The sequence below is a fragment of the Acanthochromis polyacanthus genome, chromosome 5 (assembly GCF_021347895.1).
Source record: "Acanthochromis polyacanthus isolate Apoly-LR-REF ecotype Palm Island chromosome 5, KAUST_Apoly_ChrSc, whole genome shotgun sequence".
NCBI lineage: Eukaryota > Metazoa > Chordata > Actinopteri > Pomacentridae > Acanthochromis > Acanthochromis polyacanthus.
In genome coordinates this window covers 35,824,945-35,850,510 of record NC_067117.1, presented here as the reverse complement: position 1 = coordinate 35,850,510, position 25,566 = coordinate 35,824,945, and the positions used below count along the sequence as shown (strand labels likewise).

Sequence of the window (25,566 nt, the reverse complement as noted above, 5' to 3'; positions counted from 1 at the left end):
ATTTTCTAAACACTTCCTGTCCTTAGTATGCAATAATTTGGACTGTGTAAAGTCACAGGCAACTCAAGCACAATATTAAAGTTTCAAAAATGCACCTGAGTAAATGCACTAAAGTTACCTTCCACCACATCCTGCATGCACTACTACCAAACCTCCTGTGTGGGTTTGATGCCAAACACATTATTAAGAATAACTTTAAAATTAAGAAAATAATTCAAAAGACGAGTGGTAAATCTGGAATAATGAACTTTGCAGTATTTGTGCATGAAGAATTACATACAAATCAACTTTGGGTCAGTTTATTAACTGTATTGGCAAATTGTTTCACCTGTAAATCTAACTATATAAGCTATATAAAAATATCATGTTTTTTAAGCATGTCATGTGTTGACAAACTGCCTCATCTGTAGGCTTAATTATATAAACTGTAACATGGATCATGTTTTATAAGAACTTTTTGTAGTTTTGTCTGTGCTGATTGATTGACTGACTGACTGAGTGAGATATTTCCACTATGTAAAACAAGTATCAAGTAAACAAAGAATTAACACACACATATACATACATTGGCTGCATAGTGGAGTAGTGGTTAGCACTTTCACCTTGCAGCAAGAAGATCTCCGGTTCAAATCCCTGCCTGGGCCTGGGATCTTTCTGCATAGAGTTTGCATGTTCTCCAGTGCATGCGTGGGTTTTCTCCGGGCACTCCAGCTTCCTCCCACAGTCCAAAAATACGCTGAGGTTAATTGGTTACTCTAAATTTCTCATAGGTGTGAATGCAAGAGTGATTGTTTGTCTGTATATGTAGCCCTGCGACAGACTGGCGACATCCTGGACAGGACAAGAATGAAACAAACACTTATTTAATCCCACCCCTTTTTCATAAATTATTGATTGATTAATTTCCAGTCTCCTAAATAGTTGTCTAACTGGTAACTAAAAGTGCAATGTGAGGATTTTGAAAAAGTACTCGAGTAAAAGTTACCTCCCAGTACAGCCTGTGCCACATCCATGCCCCCTGCGTGTGCGTGTGTGTTTGATACCGGACTCGGTTATTGGCTGCCGGGGAGGACGGGCCTCCAGCTCAGACACACCCCGCTAAAATTGCGTCAGCTAAAATATATTAACCAGAGCGCTGCTCATGTCTTCGAAGAGCAGTTTCCAGAAGGTGAACAAACTTCCAACATCCTAGAAGACTTTTCACATCAACGAGGCTGTGCGTGAAGTCTGCCGGTGCCCCAAAACTACAGCGAAACAGGAGAGAAAGAAAGGGGAAAAAAACAACAGCCGACATCCAGCCACAGCTTTCAAACAGAGAAATCCTTCGAAGAGTTTCTTTTTAAGAAGAAAAGAAGTGAAGATTGACGACCTTTCAGCTCAGCAAACCCCCTAAAGATGCCCGGTCTCTGAGCGACACGCCGGCATACCCTCCGAGGACATTCGTCAACTCTCAGAAGACCGCAGACAAAGAAAGAGTCGAGCCAGGTCGCTGCCATGGACTCGGGGAAGGTAAGTTAGCTGACAGACCCGTTCTGGGCTCCGTGCTGTCACTGTTGGGTTCAGCGGGTTCACTTCAGTTTAACCCTCTCAGCCTCCACATGTGGCTCCAGCGGTGATGCAGCTCCTGCGAGTACTTGCAGTTGCGCCGTTATCACTCCGCTGCTGCGCCAAATACTGTTTCTGCCGCTCACGAGTGCGTTTAAAAGTAGATTTTAATCGCTTTTCATATGCTTAATGACGTTTTCCAACAAGTTTCAGCACCCAACACTTTTAAAAACACTATTGCGCGTTATGCTAGCTTATACCCTGCTAACAAAGCGTTCATACGAGTATAAAAGCTCGTAAAGTCAATTTAATGTCGTACATTTTACTCCTTGTCTTTATTTGACGTCACGCTTCGAGGAAAGACGGGGTGGACGCCGGTAGAGTCCCGTCTCGCGCCTCGCTCGCCTCTGTTTGGGGCTGTGACGCAGTAGCGTGTCACTGCATCTCAAGATGTGGGCTACGTGACTAAAGGGGCATTTCACAGCTTAGATGCAGGGATACGACCCCCACCTTAATACTTGGACAAGCGAATTTAGCCCCCACAATAGAGACAGGACAGCTGCATGCAGGGAAAAGTAAACATTTGTGCACCAAAGTTCACCAAAATGCAAGAAATTAAGGGTTTCACACTCAAAATATAACGAGGCTAGACCCCCCAGATTTAATCTGTCACTCCCAATGTTAAAGAAAACCCTTCACTTAGATGTTCAGAGGTAAAAGTGTATAATTTACTCAAGAAAAGTACTAGCAAAATAGCAAAAATACTCTTATGCCGAATAATTGTATCTGGTCTCCCAGACAGACTCAAAAAATGACATATTATTGTGAGCGCAAGGTGACACTGAAAAAAAAGACCAATAAAGCAACAATTACTCGTGTGAAAAGGTGGCACCATCTAATGTTCAGCATCTTGCTTAAAAACCTTGGTTGAAATTTTAATTAATGATCATAATAGACATAATTGTCCAACAATTACTGATGCATTAAACTGTGTGTTATTGTGTGAGATGTCAGACAGTTAATGTGCTGTTGGGCAGTTTAATTGTTATCAACACATATTTTATAAACAGATCGAGGACAAATTATTTTTATAGCCATTTAATGTGCTCATTCTGTTCTCAGTTTAGCAATTTAAAAAATAGAAAATAAGGAACAGTGGTAATTATATGTTCTGCTAGTCTAATAACATGGTTAAAACATCTCATTTTGTGAGTTTACACTGATCAATACCATAAAATAATACAATAAATGCATAAATACAAATAAAAAAGTGAAATATTTTACACTCAGACTCAAGTAAATGTACTAGAAATGTGTACTTAAAAAAAGTAAAATAGACTTGATGCTGAAGAATTGTATTCCATTTTTTTATAATAGGTCTGCAGTCACTTTGTAGATACATCTGATTTTCCTATTTAGTCTCTAAGATATTAGAAATACTGATATATATTTTTCTGAACTTAAAATGACAGTTTCTTATATTGCATGACAAAAAGCAGTAAATCATCATACTTGAAAAGTTGAAATATCTTGTGCACGATGCTTTCCTCATCTCAAGTTGTTTCCACTGCCTACGATGTAAATTTGCACATTCATGTACACTGTAAATATTTTGATTATTTCTGCTTGCTGTTTGTTTGACTTAGAAAATTTAATACTCATTTGTCTTGTAACACTTGCAGTCTATTGACTTATAGCGCTTTCTTTCTTTTTTAAAAAATCTTTAATTATTCTTTAAAAATCGTTTATCTGTCAACATTTGCTGTAAAGGACCAAATTCCTCATATGTGAAAACCCACTTAGAAATAAAACTGATTCTAATTCTTTGACATTTTGCTTAAAAACTTTATTTAAATTGGTAATCAGTATCAAAAAAGTCAAAATCAGCCTCGCTTCAGCTTTCTGAATAATTAGATTATTAATGTTGGGGCATTAAGGTGTATTTAAGTGTGCAGTTTTAACCAGTTAAGGTGCTATTGGGCAGTTTAAGCTTAAACAACACATATTAAATAAAATAGTCATTTTTCAAATTATTGTATAATCAGTCCATTATTTTATCAGTTAATCAATTTAAATGTTAGAGTACAGGGGAAAATGCTCATCATTAGTTCTAAGAGTCTAATATGTTGGTTGAAACATCTCATCTCATCATTTTGACGAAGTACAATATTTAATAGAAATAAGCAGCAAAAGCTACACATAACATATGTTTAGCATTTTGCTTTAGAAATGGAACCAAGCAAAGATATTTAAAAACATCGTCTCTGAAAAGCATTAACTTCCTCTCTGTGCTTATGATAATCTTAAGGCAAGTTTTTTACTGATATATTACTGACATGTAAGTTACAGACTGTGGTGCTCATTGTTCAGGAAGTAAACACAGCTTATCAGTGGCTTGATAGTCCTGTCTCTGTCGTCGTGTGGCTTTCGGTCACTAGCTTCAGGCAGCACAATGATGCATGCCCCAAAAGCAGCTACTTCCCTCTTCTACTTTCTTACTGATGTAGGACCAGATGATCCCAGTGGAGCAGCACAGGCCAGCTCAGTGTGACATGGTGGTCAGAAAATGTTCCCTAGCTGCAGCTGTTTTATCTCCCCACACTATTTTTCGCTTTGCACTGTGTGCTATCGTGGCCTGTCAGCTGGGTGGGTAGGATGCGGACGTGATGGGAATAGTTCTCAATGTTCCCACTCTTCACTGTGACACCGACTCAGGGCATTTCCAGAGGGAATGAGAGCCCACTGAGGGAATACACTCTTGCCAACTCACGTTAAAGCCTTGAGCCTTTCCATCCCAGCCTACTCACTCCCTCTTTGTGTTTTGCCGCTTGCAGCAGTGTTGAGCTGTGTGTGTGTGTTTGCATTTGTGCACAAGCTAATCGACATCTCGTGATCAGGATTTTCATACCTGACTAGTACTTAGTACTGCGTATGTGCAGATAAAGTACATGCAAATTTCACTGAGGGATTCAAGTTCACAGGAAAAGCTGTTGTAGCATCACTGGGAGATTTGTGACTAGACCTTCTAAATTCAGAGAAGCTTGAACGGTCAGTGCTTGCATTGCCACAGCAGCTATTGTCTCCTTAAGGCGTGGTCCTGTTGACTTCACACACTACACCTGGTCAAAGTTTATGGACTGAGCATTTGTAGAAGTACAGATTTACTCAACTCTACTTTAGTGTTCTTTCTTTTTCAATATTTTTGGTTACCTTTAAATGTGATTTTTGTTTTTTTCAGTACAACTGTATTTTAATTAAACTCCTTCACAGCTTCTTTCAGAGAGCATAAATCTAAATAAGTTTGTTTCTTTATGCATTTGGACTTACTTTCCTCTACAAAGAATAAAAATTGCTAATTGGGGGCCAAGTATACAGTTGACCTGCTCTGCTTTAAATGAAACTTTTCATTCCTGACAGCCTCAACAGCAGGTATTTTGATTGAGGGTCCAGAGCCAAAAAGCAGCCTCACGTTGTACAGCTGTAATTGTACCGACTTAATTCCTCTCCATCTTCTGCCCTTTCAGCCATCTGCCAGCTCTTGCCTTTTTTTCTAAACAATCCAGTAGATGTACTTTTCATCTGCATGACTACCTCCCTTCAATATGTCTTGTAATGTAACTGTCAGCCATGTTATAATGAGGCATAATGAGGCTTTGCTGCAAGAGTTGGGATTAAGAGATCTAGGAGGGCTTTAATTGAGATGAACAGGGATGCAAGAGTGCATATTTAATTCACTTTCTTTAGCGCACGCTGTAGGCCACTGATCCCCACCTCCAGTCGCTGTTCACATAACTGTTGAACTATAGCGTCCACTCGTCCTCTTTTGACATCTTGTTTTTTGAGATTAGCTTGAGGCAACAAATCAGAACTTGCTTTTAGGACTGACCCTTAAATATTTCGTCTCTTCTTTCGCTGTCCAACATCTGAATCTTTTAATTGGCAGGACTGAAATACTTATAAATACCCATATTTGACACTGTTTTACTTCCTAGAACTGTAAAATTATTGCACACCTTCCCACTATACTTGTCTGTCTACTGATACTGACAATGATATTGATAATCTTTCCTTTTTGCAAGTAATTTTTTTCAAAGAATATTGGATTTGATATCATAGTAGCTGAAAAACCACACGGACACTGAGCTGTTAGGGCTGGACCCCAATATCCGAATATTCGTTCGCTACGGCGGTATCCGGATATTAATTTTGGTATCCGAATACCCCCCTGCCCCCCCGCATAAACATTTACACATATGTCTATGTGATCATCCCTTCCACCCCCCAGACGAAAATATTCGGAGCTCATCTCTTCCCTTCGCCTTCGGCCCACTTCAGCTCATTCCGTCGTGTTCGGCTCATCCACCCGAATGGCCAGGTGGCTGCCGACTCTGACGTCATGCTTCACTTCGATGCTGAAGACCTCTGCTGTTTGGGAATTCTTCAGTTTGGCTTGTTATTAAATTAGTTTGGATGAATTACCTGATAACCACATTAACTGCATAAAAGCTGTTATAGTGTGATGGATAGGCATGCAAGCATTTTAAGCACTGATCAGTATGTGGGCTGTACAACATTTCTTTGGAAGCTGTCCTCATAGAGCAGGATGTGCTGTGAGGCTGAGGAGGCTTTAGGAGGAGGGCACGTATTGGATTCCCCTCAGCTTTGTAAGCTGAGACTCATGAGGTGACGTTCGAAGGGACGTGATAGTAGCAGCGTAGGCCAGCACTTCCAGTCTGGCTCACAGTGACGAGAGAGAACTCAGATGCTTCTGCTTTTATTTTTTTAAAACAGTATTTCCAAGGAATCCTTTCTGCGTCCGGCCATGATGAGTCACACACTGAGTAGTGTTACAGTAAAACTGCAATACAGAGTGCCACCAAATGACGTGACAATTGGCAGAATGTTTATAACCTGGGAGAGGTTTGTAGAGGTTATCAAGAGGAGAAACTTGAATAGTAGTATGCCTCTTTTATAATAATACAGCCTCCTCCACTGTTGCTGGCTTGAAAGTGACCTTGTCGGTTGTTTTTGGAATATTTTAGTCTAAGCATGGTGCAACTCAGAAATTGAAAACTACAGAAGCTGTAGTAAACTGGTGGTAGTAATCATTTCATTGAAGTACTTGTGCTTTAATCTCGTGTTTCTGTGTAAGCCTCCTTTATAATTCTCCTCTATTCCATTTCAGATCAAAATATTGTACTTTTTACTCTTCGACATGTATGTGACAGTCCTAGTTACAAATCACTTTGCAGAGTATGTCCGGAAATCATGTGGGCCAGAATTATAAGCACCCTGATGTTAATATTTTGTACAACCTCCTTTTTGCCAACAAAACAACACCTAAGCTTCTCCTATTATACATTTTTCTACAATTTTCAGTGTGAGAGTATGCTTCTGCCATAAAAATTGAATTCAGTTTGAGACTTTTAACACATCTTAACCAGGGGTGCCAATAATTATGGAGGGCGCTGTATCTATTTACATGTACTGTCACAGCTATGATACCTAATGAAAACCTTGTTACTTATACTCTAAGCAGGTCATCTGCTTCAGAGCTGTGTTTGCAGCACCCTTGGATTTCCTGTTGACATTTGTTTTTGTAGCTAAACCTCGTTTTCTTTAAAGATTCTGTTTACTGCGATATCCTTTTCTTTGAAAGAATTAACTTCAGCCCTGTGTGAGCTGGGTTTGTTTGTCAGTTACGTCTTAGGGCGACTGTGCTTAATCATTAGTAGTTATATTTAACTGAACAAAGAGTCAAACTGAGCTGTAAAACAAGTTTGTACTTGTGACGTTAGCAAGAGAGGATTTAAGATTGTGTTTTGTGGTTGTTGAATCTTGTCCATTTTATGTGCAAGTGTGTCTTGGATGATGGATGTAGCAAGTATAAATAAACTATGGTTTTTATGTCCTGCGGTTGCACACATCCTAATTTGGAGACACCTGCTCTTCTAACTTATTTTCTCATTATGCATTGTTGCCATAAATCCAGTGAATGTGCCTATGGTTTGTCTCCATGACTGAGAAAAAGAATAGCATGGTTGAATGTGTGTTGATGTATAAATGTTGGCACAAATTAAACACTTCTAATCTCCCAGTTTACCAGTCCTGCTTGGTGTTAACCTTAACCCAGTGGTGCTGTGGCTCTAAGCAACCGTAGCTTTCAACAACAGTGTTTGATTGTTCACCACAGCCATGACTGGGCACAAATTTCCTGGAGTCATGCTTCATATGCAAAGAGGGAACATTTGCCTGGCTGGATGTAGGAAGTATTTAAATAAAATACATTTCTGAGAGGAGATAAAGGATGTTACTTTAATCTTAGCACATACATTGGCATGTTTTGCAGCTAACTGCCTGTTGTAGATCACTTGCTAATCATCACAAAACACAGAAGCTCCCTTTAGAATTGTAAACACAACTGAAAGCCCGGGCGTTAACTGAAGTTAGAGAAGAGGTGGACTGGTCACCTGAGGCGGCTTTAGGGCTATAATTCTAAAATAGTTGTTCTGGGTGTGACTTCATTGTTAGCCCTAAGAGGAAGTCCTGTGTTATGCTGCTCTTCTCATTCCTGGGCACAAGGAACAATAATAATGTCATCTACTTTATTATGTTGCCATTTAGCAGAACAAGTTTTACAGGCGTGCTGAGTTTAAATGATTCAGTTTATATGTGATCAGTTGAAAACCAATAACTATTGATTTAGAACACGTGGATCACATCTTATTTTAAATGAAAAAATATACATATTTTAACAATTTTAAAACAACATTTACTATATGTTGGACTACCAGTCATTGGCTTATTCAAACAGTATGCGTATGCTGACACTAGGTTGAGGGGGATGTAGGTTAAAGGTAAAGAGAAGTTTTGGATTTTACTCAGCCTCACTCTACTTCTCCCACTTGTCACAGCTGTTTGCAGCTGGGTTTAAACATCCACATTTAAGGGAGGTTTTTTGTATATAACTTCAGCTATTCTCAAAGAAGGAGGGACCCAAACAAATCCCACTGATGACTTTTACCACAAGAGTTCACTGTTTATATTAAAAACCAGCTGATGGTTCACTGAAACCTTGTCCAGCTTCTTGTTCAGAATGTCATCGGCTCCTTTAAGACTCCAGCAGCCAACGCTGAAAAGAGTGAGTGTACATGTGTTTACATACTGTTCCTAAACAATCCCTATATGGACTTGATGACCCTCATAACAAGAGATCCTATTGGCTCAGAGGTGGAGGCGGCTCTTTAGGTGTCTTTAAACGGCCTTTTTTTTTTTCTCCCATTGACAAGGGCTGGATCGGCTACCTCAAAAAACCCCAGAGCAGTCTTTTTTCTTCCTCATCTTGTTGCTTTCCTCCCTCTTCATCGTGGGGGATGAACTGTGGGCCACATATAAACAATTGTAGGCCAACCCAGGCGACGTGTTTCACAAACAATACTGCTATTTTAAAATGGCTTGCAGCACTTTGTAATATTACAGAGGAGCATGCACAGTCCCTCCATAGTCCTTTTAATGAAACCTGGTGGGGCTGGTTTTTCATCTTTTTCTCCTTCTTTGAAAAACTTCATTGAAATTCCTGACAATCAGCCTGAAGGTTTAAGTGAGACTTTGAAAAAGAATACATGCTTAGCGTAGCCACAATCAGTTTGTCCCATAAGCTCCATGAAACATTCAAGATTCTTTCAGCTCATTACTTTGGATTTTACAATTTCAAGATTTACCAGATGTTTCCCCAAGTTGTACAGCAAAAAAAATAGAAGAAAAAAAATTCATTCCGTTAATCAGATGGACACATATGAGTCCAAATGAATGATAATGTGGCCTCATTACTCCTGGACAGGTGAATAGGCAAGTGTTTTCAAACAAGTTCAACAAATCAACAAAGAGCGGGTCATTGGATCATAGTCTGCAATCTTTGAGTCTGGAACCATGTGTTATTTGACATTTGACAAATAGTAATACAGATAGGTATTAGGATAATAATTGTTTACTAAGTTAAACAAATATTCTTATCATTAAAAAGTGCACTGATAATGGTAAAAAGCTTTGAGCACACAATCTTTGGACATTTTTCTGCTACGTCTTCACACACTATAGAAAACCTGTACATTTTGGACACTTAAAATTTTCAGTTGTTGTTAGCATTGCCAGAGCTGCTAATTGAACTATATTTATTACTGTTGCTGTGGTTACTGGTGCTATTGTATGACATGCATTACATGGATGGAAACACCCCGTTGAGAACTGGCCAGACTGGTTGGAGCTGACAGAAGTCTTCAGATAACCACCTTTTACAACTCCAACCTTGGGGCAAATATAACATTAGAAGTCAAGTCTTGTCTGCCAAGAACCAAAATCTGAGGCTGAAGTGGTCACAGAGTCACCAAACCTGAAGACTGAACAAACAGCCTGGTCGGGTGAATCTCAATTTCTAAGGAATTTGGCATCAACAGCATGAATCTATGGATCCAAACTGCCTTGTGTCAACAGTGCAGGCTGCTGCTGCTGGTGTAGTGGTGTATGGGAATGTTTTCAGGCACACTTCAGATCATTTAATACCAGTCAGTCATAGTTCTAAGGCCTCAGCATATCTGAGTACTGCTGATCAGGTGCATCCCTGCGTGGCCACAGTTTACCATTTTCTGATGGCTATTTACACCATGATAGTTCACAATGTTACAGTGTAAAAGTCATCTAAAACTGCTTTCGATGAGTTCAGTGAATGTGAGTGGCCTCCCTAGTCACTAAATCTCAACCCAGTAGAACACCTGTGGAATGAGATCCAACAGGAAATTTGCAGTAGTAGGTGGGGTACCTTAAGCATGGCATTTCTCATACAATACATAGAAAATGCACATTGAAATATGTTTCTAAGAGTCTCTACTCTCATGTTTGTAAATGACGTGAGCAAAAAATTAGGATCTCAAATCACATCTCCAAAAATTCTGTCATCCATCGACACTCGTTTTTGTTTGAACTCTGAAAATTGAGCAAGACAGGCAGAGTGGAAGTGAGACCTTAGCACTTCTGTATCATCATCAGTGGATAGATTGCTCTTCTTTCTGTGACATTTTCATGTCCAAGAAACTTGCTTTCTTACATCTTATTTTTATTTTATGATCAGTCTGCAAGTCCAGAATGTTTAATTTCTTTCTTTTTTAGCAGCCTAACTGTCTGGGCATTAAAGATGACTGATGGAGTGTCTCCCTGCTTCTGCTCCAAGCTGGAGCTGAGCAAAAAAAAGACTATGCTGAGAGGGAAAAGACTTTGTCATCTGTCCGACAGTACTAGTCATTCGCAGTTTAGTATTTAAAAATGCTGCACCTGATGAAAAAGAAATAGATTTGGAGATTAAGCCCTGTCCACCTGCACCTGGTTTTGCCTATCAGTCTAAAACGTGACTGTATGTTAGTGTTTTGATCATGGCTTGTTACTGCTTTCCCCCAAATGGCCAAATGTTATTTGTTGTATGTTTAGAAACATAGCACTTGTTAATATATTAATGTTAGTATGGCAGATTCACATGAGACATAATTTTCATCGCTGTATTACTTTCTTGCTCAGGAACACATCAACAGGATGAATCTCATGTCTTGTGCAGATCAGTGGATTTAAGAGACTCAACACGCTGTTGGTTTGTGCCTGTTCTTACTCAGTTCATCAGGTTAAATTCCAAAAATAATTTGAAACAAGGCAGTTCTTGCAACGCGATGTTGCATTTCTGTTCGTTCTTTTCTGTGTGCCTTAAAAGATAAGGCTTTGAGGTGACATCTACCCTCATGAAGGCCAGGTCTGTTGTTGCCATAATATCAGGAAGCTATCTGGTGTGAATCATTCTGGTAAAGGATCGGTGTGAATCATCAGACTTAAGGAAGTACTTTAATGACCAGGTGGAAATGGTAAACAACTGTTCTGCTGTTCGCTGTGCTCTAAATTTAATCTGGAGAAAGTGCAGTCTTTGGTGGATACATATAGAACGTGATGCATGTGCTTTCAGGTTGTAAAAGATTCAAATATTGCTACAGGTAGTAGTAGAAATGACAGTAGTTTGGATGGACGACCATGGAAAGGTGGATGGTAGCTTGGGGCTGCTGTTTCCCTGTCTGAGAGAAGGAAATAGACAGCGACATACTCTGCACTGGTTTATTAACTTTTTGGTATGAGGAAAATCTCTACTAATCTACCAGGCTCTAGTGAGATCAGGCCAGAAATGAACTCCGTAATAACAGGAGCAAGAACACAGACAATAACATCAGTAAACCTGGGTCTAAACTGGATCTCTTTCAAGAAACAGATTTATTCAGTTATCCGGATAACTGGAAACCCCCTCAAATCTGAAAACATGTACTGATTGTAAAACGACATGATCTGCGTTTTCTCAATAATAGTATATTTAGTTTTTAGGTGATCTCCTAGTTTTCATTTCCTTACACTGTTATGCCATTTTGTATCTAAGAATGAGTATTATTATTATTGATACTGTTATGTACTTATTTAATAGTACTATGATGAACACACCTCGAGTTGTCCATTTTGATATCACATAATTAACAGCTTATTCAACAGATGGAGTTAGAAAGAAATGTATCTTCAAACTAGGGCTGCAACTAACGACGCGTCGACTAATCGTCTGAGCACGATACGGCATCAAAAGCGGAAGTGAACGCGCAATGCAACAGAAATCTCCGTCTGACCGGAGCGCGGAAAGATGGACATCGGCGCTGCATCGTGCATATATTATGTATGCACGATGCAGCGTGGATGTCCACGTTTAGATACAGCTGTATAGTAAACGCTGACATCCGCGCCTATGATAGATCGCGGATGTCCGCGCTGCATCGTGCATACATAATATATGCACGATGCAGCACCGATGTCCATCTTTCCGCGCTCCGGTCAGACGGAGATTTCTGTTGCATTGCGTGTTCACTTCCGCTTTTGATGACGTATTGTGCTCAGACGATTCGTCGACCCGTTGTTAGTTGCAGCCCTACTTCAAACTATTTCTTCTTTGTTTGTCTGGTTCCTGTCTCTTCAGGTGTCATAAGGCATCTTTTTATATGCAGTCTAATTTCATCGTGTTGCATAATGTGCCCGTGATACCTCGTGTCTTCATGGTATTTATAACATATATTTTTAACAGTGCCTTTTTGTGCAAAATAATAAACCTGTGGTGAAGATAAAATTAGAGGCTGTCCAAGCTGGACATGTCTTTAACTTAGATATTTGCATTGGCTGAAGGACAACCGCACAAAATAGAAAGAAGACACAGTCAGAGATGCAGCATAACACTGACTGCTTTGTCCCAAAGATAAATTCCATTTTCATTTCTAAACTGATATGAGTAGATGTTTGTGATGATGTGAAACTTGTCAGGTGATACAGCTTTTATTTGTGCCCATCCCTGCTCTTGGATGGCTGCATTTGTTTCGGCCACTCTGAAAAATGGTGAGTAACTGGTCAAACTGGTCTTTTTCACTGACAACACTTCCTCTCCTCTCTGTTCTCTTGCAGCAAATAACGTTCCCGTTGCTGTTGAGTGTTGGGGCGGCTGTGATTGGCTCCCTGCAGTTTGGCTACAACACAGGTGTCATCAATGCCCCTCAAAAAGTGAGTTATACTCTTCTGTTAATTCTTGGTACAACTAATCCACTATGACGCAACAACTATGAAGGAAATGTATGTTGTTCAGCTTTTGTTTTCACAAGGTGTTGATTCAATATTATTGTTATCTTAGAGGATGAAGTAATACAACTACAGCCTCCAACATTACATAATAACCACGTCTGCATACACGTTGGTCAAGGATTATTTTCAAGAAAGCTTCAAGGTCTAGTTGTGACCAATCAAGATGCAGTATTGCAACATCTGCAGTGCATAAATGCTGTCATTCATGCAGTAAAACATTCTGCTAACCTGGTCCCAGAACAGGCTGTTCAGTCTCACAGGACAGAGAAGGGAGGGCAGGGGTTAAGAGGTGAAGTAATAATAGCTGCATTCAGGCCTCACAGGTCCAAGGACATCTGTATTAACAGACTGTGCAAAAAAGAGTGTCTGTGCCCAAAAATGGACACAGACACTGACCAGACTGAGAAAAGCCAGACAATGAACTTTCAAAGAAATGAAATGGAGGAGGCAGACAGTCTCTTATCCCCGTAACTAAACAGGGTAATAGAAAAGATGCTCCCATGCCCCCTGAGGAGTTACTCTACATTAGGTTTTATTAACAGCCAGGTACAGCAAAGAAATTCATTTCCTGTGGAATGTCTACATCGTGTAAATAACTACTGTCTGCTCAGTTTGTGTTGGTCTGAGCTCAGTATGTAGATACAAAGTTGTCTCTCCACACAGCAGAGCTCTGCTTTTTGTGTGTACCTCTCATATGTGAAGATGCCTTAGACCGCTGAAGGCTGACTGTCACAGTGATCTACAGTCACAGCTGTTTGTGGTGAGGACAGCCTCATTCTCACCTGAACTGCTCACTATCATCACACTGTCAAAGCTTTCCTGGACTTCAAAATGAAGGACCCTTTATGAATGAGAGCAGCTTTCATCAGTTACCTGCAGAAAGCAGAGATAAACAGGATAGATTCCCACAATATGTATGATTTTAAAAAAGGAAGAAAAACAAACAAAACAGAAATGAAAATAAATTCAAATAGTAAAAAGTATGGATTAAAGTCACAATCTCTCTATGATTACTTAAATTAGCTAATAATGAGTCTGGTCTGTCTAATGTGAAAGACAATTAAATGTACTAAAAGACCTACCATGGTTTCCAGAGTGCAAAATGTCCAAAACTATTTGGTCTAAACTGACGTTAAGCAGAGAAAAGTGTCAAATCTTCTAAATGAGATTGTGAGTGGAAGCTTGGCATTTTTAGCTTAAAATATTGCTTCGATAATCAGATTATTGATTTAGCTTTACTGCTGATCAGTGCAGCTTAGCAAGTCTGTCCCTGCTGAAACATAATCAAGCATATTTCACATTATGTAATCCTGTATTTTGCCTCAGGAACACTATAGCTGCTGCTGTTGTACAGATTTTTCTCCATAATAACAGCTGCGTACGTTCAGCTTCACACTCAGCCACTGAGGGCCTTGTGAGTGGTTCAGTGAGGGGCTGCAGATTGAGAGGCAGGCGGTGAATATGTGGTCTTTAACACACTGGGCTAGTGTGAACCTGTCCTCTGAACTCCTTATCCCCTTCTGAATACCCAGCCTGAGTCTCGGACACACACAAACGCACACTCACTGACACGCTCTAGTTTAAGCAATGTCACATCCAAATAGCTCAGAAGTAAAAGTTGCACAACACAGGATCTTAATGCTTTGTTATAATGACCTCTGAGGATATAACTTGACAAAACAAGCTTTTAAATAGCAGTAGCACTTAAGATTATCACCAGTACCTCTCTTCTGCTGTTCTTCTGTGCGTGATAAAGGCTGCGGTGATGTCGCTGCTGCCTGTGTCGCAGCCCTTGTGCTGTGTTGCAGCGTCTCTGATAAGATTATGCTCTTTTCTATGGCCTTGCTCGAGTAGCCCTGTCATTTAGGAATATCTTTGGTACAGAGTGTTAGAGACTCATTTTATTCTGTGAAGCCTTTTTGGTCATGCCAACTAGGCTGCTCCTCATGAAACAATACATTTATATACAAGTTACATACATACATATCGCAGGAGTGATGCTTGCTGAAAATGTTCCTCTGTACCCCTATGTTAGCCTAGCCGTACTAGACAACCCACAGCAACGAATTTAATTCTCTGCCAGGGTGGGTCTAGTTACCCTCCATAAGGCTCGAGGCTGGATGCTCCTAAAACTGGCTGGACCAATCACCATGAAGTGTAGAGTCAGAAGGCGGGCGTAACGAAGTGACGACAGAGGCGCGACGATTCTGACAGAAACAACCGGCGCACAATAAACAGTTATCTTTCGACTCGGCTTTGGCCACAGCCCTTAAAGATTTGAAGCTAAAATTCAACTTGAAAGATAAACAAAGGACGGCACTGAAGTGTTTCATTGAGAAGAAAGACGTATTTGGACTTATGCCGACGGGATATGGCAAATCCTTGATATACCAGTTGGCTCCGCTGGTTGGGAAGCTAATGGGACTTAGCCACAATCCGGCGCTCTCGGAACTACGTCAGCCTATTCGTTGCGCTGATTGGTTGTATACCTACCCAATTGCTGCAAAGTGATTTGAAAGACAACCTAGCCCGCCTCCCTCCCTGTCGAACGTTCCTAGACCCTTGTGTCTTAAGAGCTGGGTCTAGCACGGCTAGGCTACCCCTATGTAGATATTCCATTAAAAAGCAGCCGTTTCCACCTAGAATAGTCATTTACCACGTTAACAATGTCTAGGCTGTATTTCTGATTCATTTAATGTTACCTTCATTGAAAAAACTGCGTTTCTTTCAAAAATAAGAACATTTCTAAGAGACTGCAAGCTTTTGAACCAGAGTGTTTTTGGACCTACACTCAAGAACTTTTTGTGAAAAAACTGGTCCTCAGAGTTGGAGAAACTGCCATTTGTTCAATGTTGAAGAAATTTTATTTTCCCACTGAGCATGCTGAATACAGTTCTTACCTTGACAATCTGGTCACAAGCCAGGTCCAGCACCACTGACAAGCCGACAGCATGAATAGACAGCTTGTTTCATTGTGTAGTTGGAGCCAGCTGGTGGTTTGTTCCGTTCAGTCAGTCGAGACTAAGACTGTGGAGAGAACACAAAACAATTATGTAACTTTTCACTTCAAGGGCCATCATTCAAGTATTCATCTACCAGTTGGAGTTAGTACAGATAGCATATTGTCCCCATTGTCTTATAAGGTCCTGTCATATCAAGTTACACCATGAAAGTCTGAAAGATGTTGGTTGTAGCAATGAATGCACAAAATTATCAGCTGAATCTGCAGCTTCTCTTTAGGCTTACAGAGCTCATTCGTTCTGCCGACAGTTTTCCTGTTTGGTCTCACTTACAATGCTCACATAAAGATGTTCTCAGTGACAGCAGACAGATGTTTTCAGTGACAAAGCTCTAAAAACCCAATGTGAACCATCTGCCAAACAAGCACAGTTTGCAAGTAGTTCGAGAATCTAGCAGACCAACAACAGCCTAAAGAGAGTGAATAATAGATGAAAAGGACTTACTATGTGGCCAGAAACGGGACTCCAAATGAAGTTTACCACAATAACAGTTTACCACTAAACATAATGCATAAAAATAATATTTTTGAAATGTGATACAGCCTGCTTTCACTGCATGTTAGTAGCAATAAAAAGCAAGTTTAATTAAAAACCATTAGAATCATAAATGTACCTTAAATATCTAAAGTATATAACTATAGTGGATTAAAATATGGAGTTAAATATTTGTCATTTCAAATATGTATGTACCTAAGGACAGTAACTGAGTAAATATACTCCGGTAAATTCTGCTGCTGCTTACACACGTACAAACTGAGAGATCAGTTCTTCTAAATAAAGCATGTTTGAAAGAGTACATGTGATGAAAGGAAGGTCAGAGGTACAGTGCGGCATATGATAACATAGTTGTGATATCACCAAGTGAGGTCTTGTGAGTGTAAGTTGATAGTGAATATGACCCAAGCTGCTCTGCGTTAACAGTGTCAGCATGTCATTCTATATGTACCCATCCAATACAGGAAAGCTTCTGACAAGTCTGCATGCCATCTCTGAGCTCCAGGACATAAAGATCCCTGGCACTGAGTTAACTGTCAAGTGTTTCCAAAACAATATGGGCAGTGGCACATGACAGAACCAGCTAACATCTGGTAGTGATGGTGTTGTTTGGGGTCAGAGACATACTGGGGTAGTCAGAGAGTTGTGAGAGGTTGCACACAGGGTGGTGACCTTTTCTGAATCATGTGTGAATTGTCACTGTGACACACATACACAGACGCAGGCGTTGCTACTTGAGCCCTGTCACCAGCTCTCCTGGGCGTGTTTGTCAACAGTGGACTGAGGTGTGACGCAGGGTGTGGGAGGGGAAAAGAAACTTGACACTCAGTCATGACTGGCCAGCTTCCTGGTTGTCAACAAACTGCAATGATTGTACAGTGCTGCCATCAGCTGGTCGCACAGGAAGAGCTCAGCTAACACCATATGTGGACCTGACTTTACCATATAGCACTGTTATAATAAAGACTCCCTGTTTCTCAGCTGAAATTGCAGTTGTATGTAATCATGAGAACATGGTCTTATTTGCAATCTGGTGGGGAAAGCTATTTGCTAAGTAGTTTACCACATTTTTCCTGTATTTCTTTTGTGCAATAACAACAAAATGTGTTTCCTTCGTACAGATTATTGAGAGCTTCATCAATGAAACGTGGAATCAACGTTACAACGAGCAGATCACTAAAAACTCCCTCACAGCTATTTGGTCCATCTCTGTCTCTATTTTCTCTGTGGGTGGCATCTTTGGTTCCTTCTCTGTCGGACTCTTTGTCAACCGCTTGGGAAGGTACGCAATAACAAAATCTAAATGAGGTAGAAATTTTCCCTTTAAAAGTGGTTCTTATAGCTTACCGTGACACATACTGCCTTAAATATATTGTTTCTCATAGAATTTTAACCAATGACACTTTTTAGGATGTTTTTTTCTTGTGGGTAAAACAAACGTTCACTTTTTCACAGTTGATTTCCCATGAAAAATAAGTTGCATTGCAGTGAACACAACTGCTTCGGACTGATTAAGTCAGAATAAATGATTTAGTGTCATGTTACTGTTTGATTACAGCCTCATGAAGCACAACAAATACAAACTGTACAGAGTAACAAGTAACATTGAAACAATATAGAGCTATATGTGTTCGTATATGATGTCCACTTAAATGTGGTGCGAAATGTATGCATGGCATGCAGGTCAGTGAAGTTTATGGAGTTTAGCAGAGAGCCTGTCTGAATTTAAATGTTCAAATGTAACCTTATCTTGTTCTTTGATGTCTGCAGGAGGAACTCTATGCTCATGGCCAACATCCTGGCCTTCATCGCAGCCATTCTGATGGGTTTTTCCAAAATGGCAAATTCCTGGGAAATGCTCATCATCGGCCGGTTTGTGATCGGCCTCTACTCTGGCCTCTCCACAGGCTTTGTACCCATGTATGTGGGTGAGGTTTCCCCAACATCCCTGCGAGGAGCGCTGGGCACCCTGCATCAGCTGGGCATTGTCGTCGGCATCCTCATCGCACAGGTTGGTGAACAGTTGCAGTGAATTTACAAGCATGGATAGTGACGTTTGGAGATTACACTGTAATGCTGTCCTTTGATATGTTTTGTGCATCTGCTGTGCAGGAGACTCATTACTCTCTGGGTTGATTCTAGGTGTTTGGGTTGGAGTCTATCATGGGCAACAGCAACTTGTGGCCGCTCCTCTTGGGCTTCACCTTCATCCCTGCTGTGATACAGTGCATCCTGCTGCCTCTCTGCCCTGAGAGTCCCCGATTCCTGCTCATCAACAAGAACGAAGAAAACAAGGCCAAGACCGGTGAGTTTATACAAACACACATATTGAGTGGGTACGGAAAGTATTCAGACCCCTTGAAACTTTTCACTCTCTGTGTCATTGCAGCCATTTGCCAAAATCAAAAAAGTTCATTTTATTTCTCATTAATGTACACTCAGCACCCCATCTTGACAGAAAAAACAGAAGTGTAGAAATTGAGTGTACATTAATCAGAAATAAAATGAACTTTTTTGATTTTGGCAAATGGCTGCAATGACACAGAGAGTGAAAAAAATTCAAGGGGTCTGAATACGTTCCACTGTATGCACACAGGAGTTTCCAGCTTGTTTTGAATACCTGCACTCAATGAGGTATGAAGGCCTCATTTACAGTGTAACCGAGTAGGACAATAGAAGATGTTTGTGCACAGATGCACTTGAATAACATCAAAATATTTAGAAGCAAAGTTAGTAAAATGAAAACAACAGTTCGTGCATTTACGTTTTAACACAAATGAGTCAACTAAAACTAGAGTAGCTTACAGTTAAATAGAACGAAATGAAAAACTTGGGTTGCCCAAAGGTTACAAATGAGTCAAACTCTAGGTTGTTTGCAAGTGAGCATTTGAAAAAACTGGATTTTCCAAGTTCATTATAAACAGCATCTGCAGCTTCATGTAATCAGTTGAGTGTGTATGTTAGGGCCCACATTAAAAGACAGCAATGGGCTGATGTAAGGGGGTAAAAAAAAAACCACTAAGTGTGTCATAAATAAATAAAAGCCAGTTTAGTATCAACTCTACTGTTTCTTGCTCTTCTTAAATGTATTAGTTATGTGTTATTACAGAAGATTGATTGTGAAGTGACATTTTGAAAACTGTGATATTTTTCAGACCTAAAATTCAAAGCAGTTATCCACTTTCTAACTTGTCACAGATTCCAAGAGGCTTCTATAATGTCCAAAGATGTAATAAAAACAGACAAAATAAAAAGAATACTTAGCAAATGATTAACAGATATATGAATCCGTGTAGGCGGCCAGTTATATATTTCCATGTACAGATAAAGCAGTTACAAACATATGTACATACACATATACACATAGTTACTAGGACTGTAACTGAAAACTACCTTTACTGAAGCACTGAAGTCCAATGTGTCATACATTTATGTGTTTCTTCCCTCGTTTCAGTGCTGAAGAAACTCCGGGGAACCACAGACGTGAGCGCCGACATGCAAGAGATGAAGGAGGAGAGCCGGCAGATGATGAGAGAGAAGAAGGTGACCATCTTGGAGCTTTTCCGTTCTCCACTGTACCGTCAGCCTCTCCTCATTGCTGTCGTCCTGCAGCTCTCCCAGCAGCTGTCTGGCATCAATGCTGTGAGTATCCTGTGGGATAATGTCTGGGAGATTCTAAAGACAGGATGTAGAAACCAGAGAGAAATGTTGATTTTTACTTCAGAAATCAGAGAAGACACCCTGAACATATCTATATGTCAACTGTGTTTCTTCTACTTTTTAGGTATTCTACTACTCCACTCGTATCTTTGAAAAAGCTGGAGTTCAGCAGCCTGTCTATGCCACCATTGGAGCGGGTGCAGTTAACACAGCTTTCACTGTGGTGTCGGTGAGTGCAATACAGAGTTTTACGACTTTACAGTGAAGTACGAATGAAAAGGTGGCAAAGACACAGGATTATAGACCTATTTTCCTGATTTTTTTATTAAATTTTTGGATATGTCAATGATAGAAAATGCTCTGCATGAGTTCTACCACTGCACATTTCTGAGATTGTTTTGCAGTAAGTGTGAGGATCTTTACTGTAAATGCACTAGAGTATTTTCCTTTCCAGGAAGTGAGTTATGAAGCTAATATCCCAGCCGTATTAAAGAGTATGAATAATTCACTGTGGTGTATTATGTGATAGGATTACACTGACCTTTTTGCTTGTCTTGTTTATTTTTTCATGCAGCTGTTTGTTGTAGAACGTGCAGGACGCAGGTCTTTGCACCTCCTGGGGCTGCTGGGAATGGCTGGATCTGCCGTCCTCATGACTATTGCCTTGGCTCTACTGGTAAGTTTTACTTCAGTAAAAAAGTTTCAGCCCTGGAAGACTTGGATTTGCCATTAATTTGTTAAAAAATCTTTTTTCTTCTCCTGTCTTCTTATAGGAGCAGCTCAAATGGATGTCATATTTGAGCATTGTGGCGATTTTTGCCTTTGTGGCATTCTTTGAGATTGGGCCAGGTCCCATCCCCTGGTTTATCGTGGCAGAGTTGTTCTCGCAGGGACCTAGACCTTCAGCCATCGCTGTAGCTGGCTTTTCCAACTGGACTGCCAACTTCATAGTGGGAATGGGCTTCCAGTACATAGAGGTGAGTAGAAGAAAATGACTGCAGAATACATTTCACGTACACTGAGCTGGGTTTTGTTACGTAGATCAGTACGAGAATGTACATCGGACATTGATTACACACAATTTATTTTTGATAAACTTTGAATGGAGCAAGTGCAACTAGAAAAGCACTCGGAGAGCACAATACTCTGCCAAGACCATTCATTTCCCCATATGACATTGTCAGAAATGCAGCATTTTTTTAGTAATGCAGCATTTGTTTATTAGTTATTGGTGATCAGAAATCATGGCACTATAGAATGTGGCCATTTAATATAGATGTACCCACAAACAAAATGACCTTGCGCTGAGCACAGGCGTGTGTTACACTTGTGTACTTTATGTACGGATACTGACTGGCGTGACCTAAATATGTAGCGGGCGACGGGAGTTGATGGGACTCGGAAACACCCCCACAATTTAATCAATTGTTCCTTGTATCATTTCCCATGGAAAAATCCAGCGGTGGTCAATTTGTAGTAGGATCGCGATCATGTGATCATCAGCAGGCAGCTGATGTAGCGTTCACTTGTCAGAGTTAAAATGAGGCCATGCTGCTATCTCGCAATGATACAGAAATCTTTAACGAATCCATGGATCCAGACTATAAGCAGCATCACTGCCAAAATGTAACCACTTGGTCCTTGTGTTGTTTCTGACCTTCCTTGAAAATTTCATGTAACTCTGTTAATCAATTTCTGAGTAATGCTGCTAACAGACACACAAACCATCATCATGTTCCTTCTGACAGTTCTTCCTGTTTGCAGTTTCTTGATCTGAAAACAGGTTTAATTTTGGCAATTTTAAAAAGATTCCGTGCCTTTCTATCCCTGGTTTTGGGGTTCAGAGGGTTACATTTTTTAGATGGCCTTAATGAATAATAGTGAACAGCTTCCACTAGTTGTAATTAATTTAAAATACACACACTAATCTGACCGTTCAAGCCAGCAAACTTTTAGAAAATATTGTGAAGGATCGAAGTCTTGGCTAAAATTTTATTTTGCTCTTTTTATTTCAGATGTTCTAAGAAATGAGTAAATCACTCTCACATCTCCACTGTCAGATCATCTGAGGACTGAACCCTGTCAGGATGTCGCTGAATAACTTTTTTTTTTTCTCGCGTCTCTTCACAGGAGCTGTGTGGTGCCTACGTGTTTGTCATCTTCATTGTGCTGTTGCTCTTCTTCTTTGTCTTCACCTACTTCAAAGTGCCAGAGACCAAGGGCCGGACGTTTGACGAGATCGCAGCCGGCTTCCGCCAGACGGCAGTCACAGGGGGAGAAAAGCACTCACCGGAGGAGCTCAACAGCCTGGGAGCTGATTCTCAGCTCTGAGTGACTGTTTCTAAACTTCCTAACAAAAACTCTTCCTCAGACCGAGCAAAGGAGAAGGGTCTGCTGACTAGATGTAAAGAGATCCACCGGTAGAGTAATTCTCACACTGTCACCACATTTCGGTTGTCATCACCAAACACAGAACAGACTTGTGTGGTTCTCCAACATGACGTCTTCTGCCGCTCCTCTCATGTCACATGAACAAACAAGAACTTGATGGGCACTGTGTCGCCTGGCGAACGTGGAGAGAGGAATTGAAGATAGATGGGAAAGGTTTTTAATATTTTAAAGATATTTTTAAAGAAGGAAAAGGAGTGTCTGCATCAATCAACCAACCCTTTTTAATACCTGTTTTTCACTGAGTATGTTACTGATATGTGCTTATGCTGTTCTTTGTGGCCTGTTACAATACAGGGAGTTTGTCATTATCTGGTTAAGGAGCGCTGTAGCTGTAGAAATACGTTAACTGTGCAAAACACTTTTTTATTGATCATACTGTAATGCTGTATTACTGTAGACTTTAGCACTGTAGATGCTGCCCAGCTTCACCATGTCTCTCTCCACCAGATGGGGCACTGCCTTTAAAAAAGAACCTTTTGCTCCACTGAAAAAAAATAAGTTATATATGTTCCTTTTTATGTGAAAGTTACTGAGTACACCAAATGTGATATGTTGTTTTAATGGGATGAGGATTTGAATGTCCTGAATGAAATTTGTTAGATTGACTCTCCACAAATTACACACATTTGTTCATTATTTTAACCCTTTCTTATTATTTTTTGTTAGAAAAGACATGCTGAATACAAAAATATCTTTATTTCATAACATTTTTCGACATAAAGATGAAACATATCCACATAACAAATAGAGAAATTCATTCTCCATTCCTGTGTTTTGACATCATTCCTTTTTAGCAGTGCAACAATTGAAGTTGAAGCGGGAAACTGTATCTACATAGATCAGCACCAGAGCGCTGAACTCGGCAGTAAAGTTAAATGAATAAATCATCTATTCATTTCTCCATGACATGAGATAAGGATGCACACAATTCACAATCAGCAGCCACAAAACCAAAAATCTGTCTCACAAAAAACCCTCAAAAAACAAAAAATGTCTGAGTTTAAGTGCTGTCTAAAACAAGCTGACTCCAAAGCTTTTCAGCCTTATCACTTTGGAACAGTTTGGGTCAGAACGCCCTGATCCAGACTGAAAATGTCTGTCACTGGAGGATCTTCACTTCTCTGAGTTTTTCTTAGTTGAGATTACCTTTGGAGCTTCCAGACTCTGGTGAATTGGCTTGTCCGGGTCTGTTCACACCATCAGGAGCAGCGTGCTGCTGTTTCTCAATACAAATATGTAGCATCATCAGAAAAGTGAAAGACAAAAAAGAAATAATGTGGACCAAAATGAATGTCAGCCTTTTGGAATGTTCTTCATTATCCTGGAAGTGCTTCACGCCATTCTGGGGTCAAACACCCGTTAGTCTTCGCACTGCATATGTGTCCAAGGAGGTGGACACTCGTGTCTGCAGTGCACAGCTTGTTTTTTGCCTGGAGTACTGAATTCTGCAGTATTGTGTCTCTCTTTCTTTTGATCGTAAACAATACTCTAAACAGTAGCTGGTGAAAAGAACCTGTCACCGCCCCCAGCTGTGCGATCGCTGTCAATCACTGCTGTATCACTTGTTGAACCTGTCTTCTCTTTAAATGAGGAACATTATCTCTTTAGCAGCACTTTATTATTCACAATGATATTTTTAAACAAACACTGAGGTTGATCCAGTCATTTATTATTTTGTTTTTGCTCATAGTGGGGAATCTTTGCTACTAAAGAGAGACTGAAGAAGAGGCTGATGAATTACTTGATGTTTTTGAAATGGAAATGTGTGAATTTGTTCATATCTATTGTGGCAATACACAGATGTTTTGCATACACACGCCGGCCAACTGTGACTTAATATGGTGTTATTCATAGTCAGATGAGGACGTTGATCTTCATCCAATCCAGCAGTAAAAACCCTTTTAGTCATTCCATAATTAGGTGTCAGTTATCGTATGTAATAGATCTTTCTAGTACATCATTTGTCATTTAATAGGTGGCCTTGCCTGTCCTGGAAAGCACTGTAACATCCACTCTCTGTGCCTTTCACATATCCTCACCAGCAAAATCCTATAATGGCAGCAAAAGATGCACTTCCCCCCCTTTACTGATGTCTGTAGCAAATATCAAAGCTGTATTTTATACACATAGATTCACAAATCTGCTTGGGCATTGAATTTTAATGGAGCCTGTGGTCACGGGTTTGCAGTCTAAATAATTGCATGATGTAAATATGTAATACCCTTCAGTGTCACCCACTCCAAATTTATATCATGTTGAACTTTTTGCAGCATTTTTGTTTTGTTTTTTAAATAGATAAATTATTAGTACTGTAGTGCTGTACATCTATGTGCCTTTAGATTCCTTACTGCTTTCTCTACCCTTCTAATCTGATACCTGGAGATGTTGTTGTGGCCTAATAGTACTATAATAATTTTATTTCAGATTTTCCATGTAAGGATTGTGTTCAGTAGTGTTTGCATTTTAGTGCACAGAGCCTATTCTATTATTTGTAATAATAAAAAACATCTGTGTGTATGGTGTTGGAATGCTCCTCTGTTGGGGAATTTTAAATTGTGATGGATGGCTGAATAAAAGAGATCATGCATACAGATCTGAAGTTTGTTGGGTCAGTTTGTTTGCACAAACGCATGACAACTTGGAACTGCACTCTACTGATTTATTATCACATTTAGAGTCCTTTTGTGATTGCTGATTAAACCACAAA

The 25,566-nt window shown here is 40.1% G+C and overlaps 1 protein-coding gene across 1 annotated transcript; it reads left to right on the top strand.

The window, feature by feature from the left end:
• The first annotated feature begins 1,116 nt into the window (after positions 1-1,116).
• slc2a1b (solute carrier family 2 member 1b) lies at positions 1,117-25,452 on the top strand. The gene is made up of 10 exons (XM_022191175.2): positions 1,117-1,509; positions 13,060-13,155; positions 17,870-18,030; positions 18,519-18,759; positions 18,891-19,053; positions 20,203-20,390; positions 20,533-20,637; positions 20,983-21,084; positions 21,182-21,385; positions 22,539-25,452. The coding sequence occupies exons 1-10, from the start codon at positions 1,495-1,497 to the stop codon at positions 22,737-22,739; spliced, it is 1,476 nt and encodes a 491-aa protein (XP_022046867.2). The 5' UTR covers positions 1,117-1,494; the 3' UTR covers positions 22,740-25,452.
• The last annotated feature ends 114 nt before the right edge of the window (positions 25,453-25,566 follow it).

Coding starts and splice junctions, on each gene's coding strand:
- slc2a1b (XM_022191175.2), top strand. Junction 18,031..18,518: donor TTTGTCAACCGCTTGGGAAG/GTACGCAATAAC, acceptor TGATGTCTGCAG/GAGGAACTCTATGCTCATGG. Junction 20,638..20,982: donor CAGCTTTCACTGTGGTGTCG/GTGAGTGCAATA, acceptor TTTTTCATGCAG/CTGTTTGTTGTAGAACGTGC.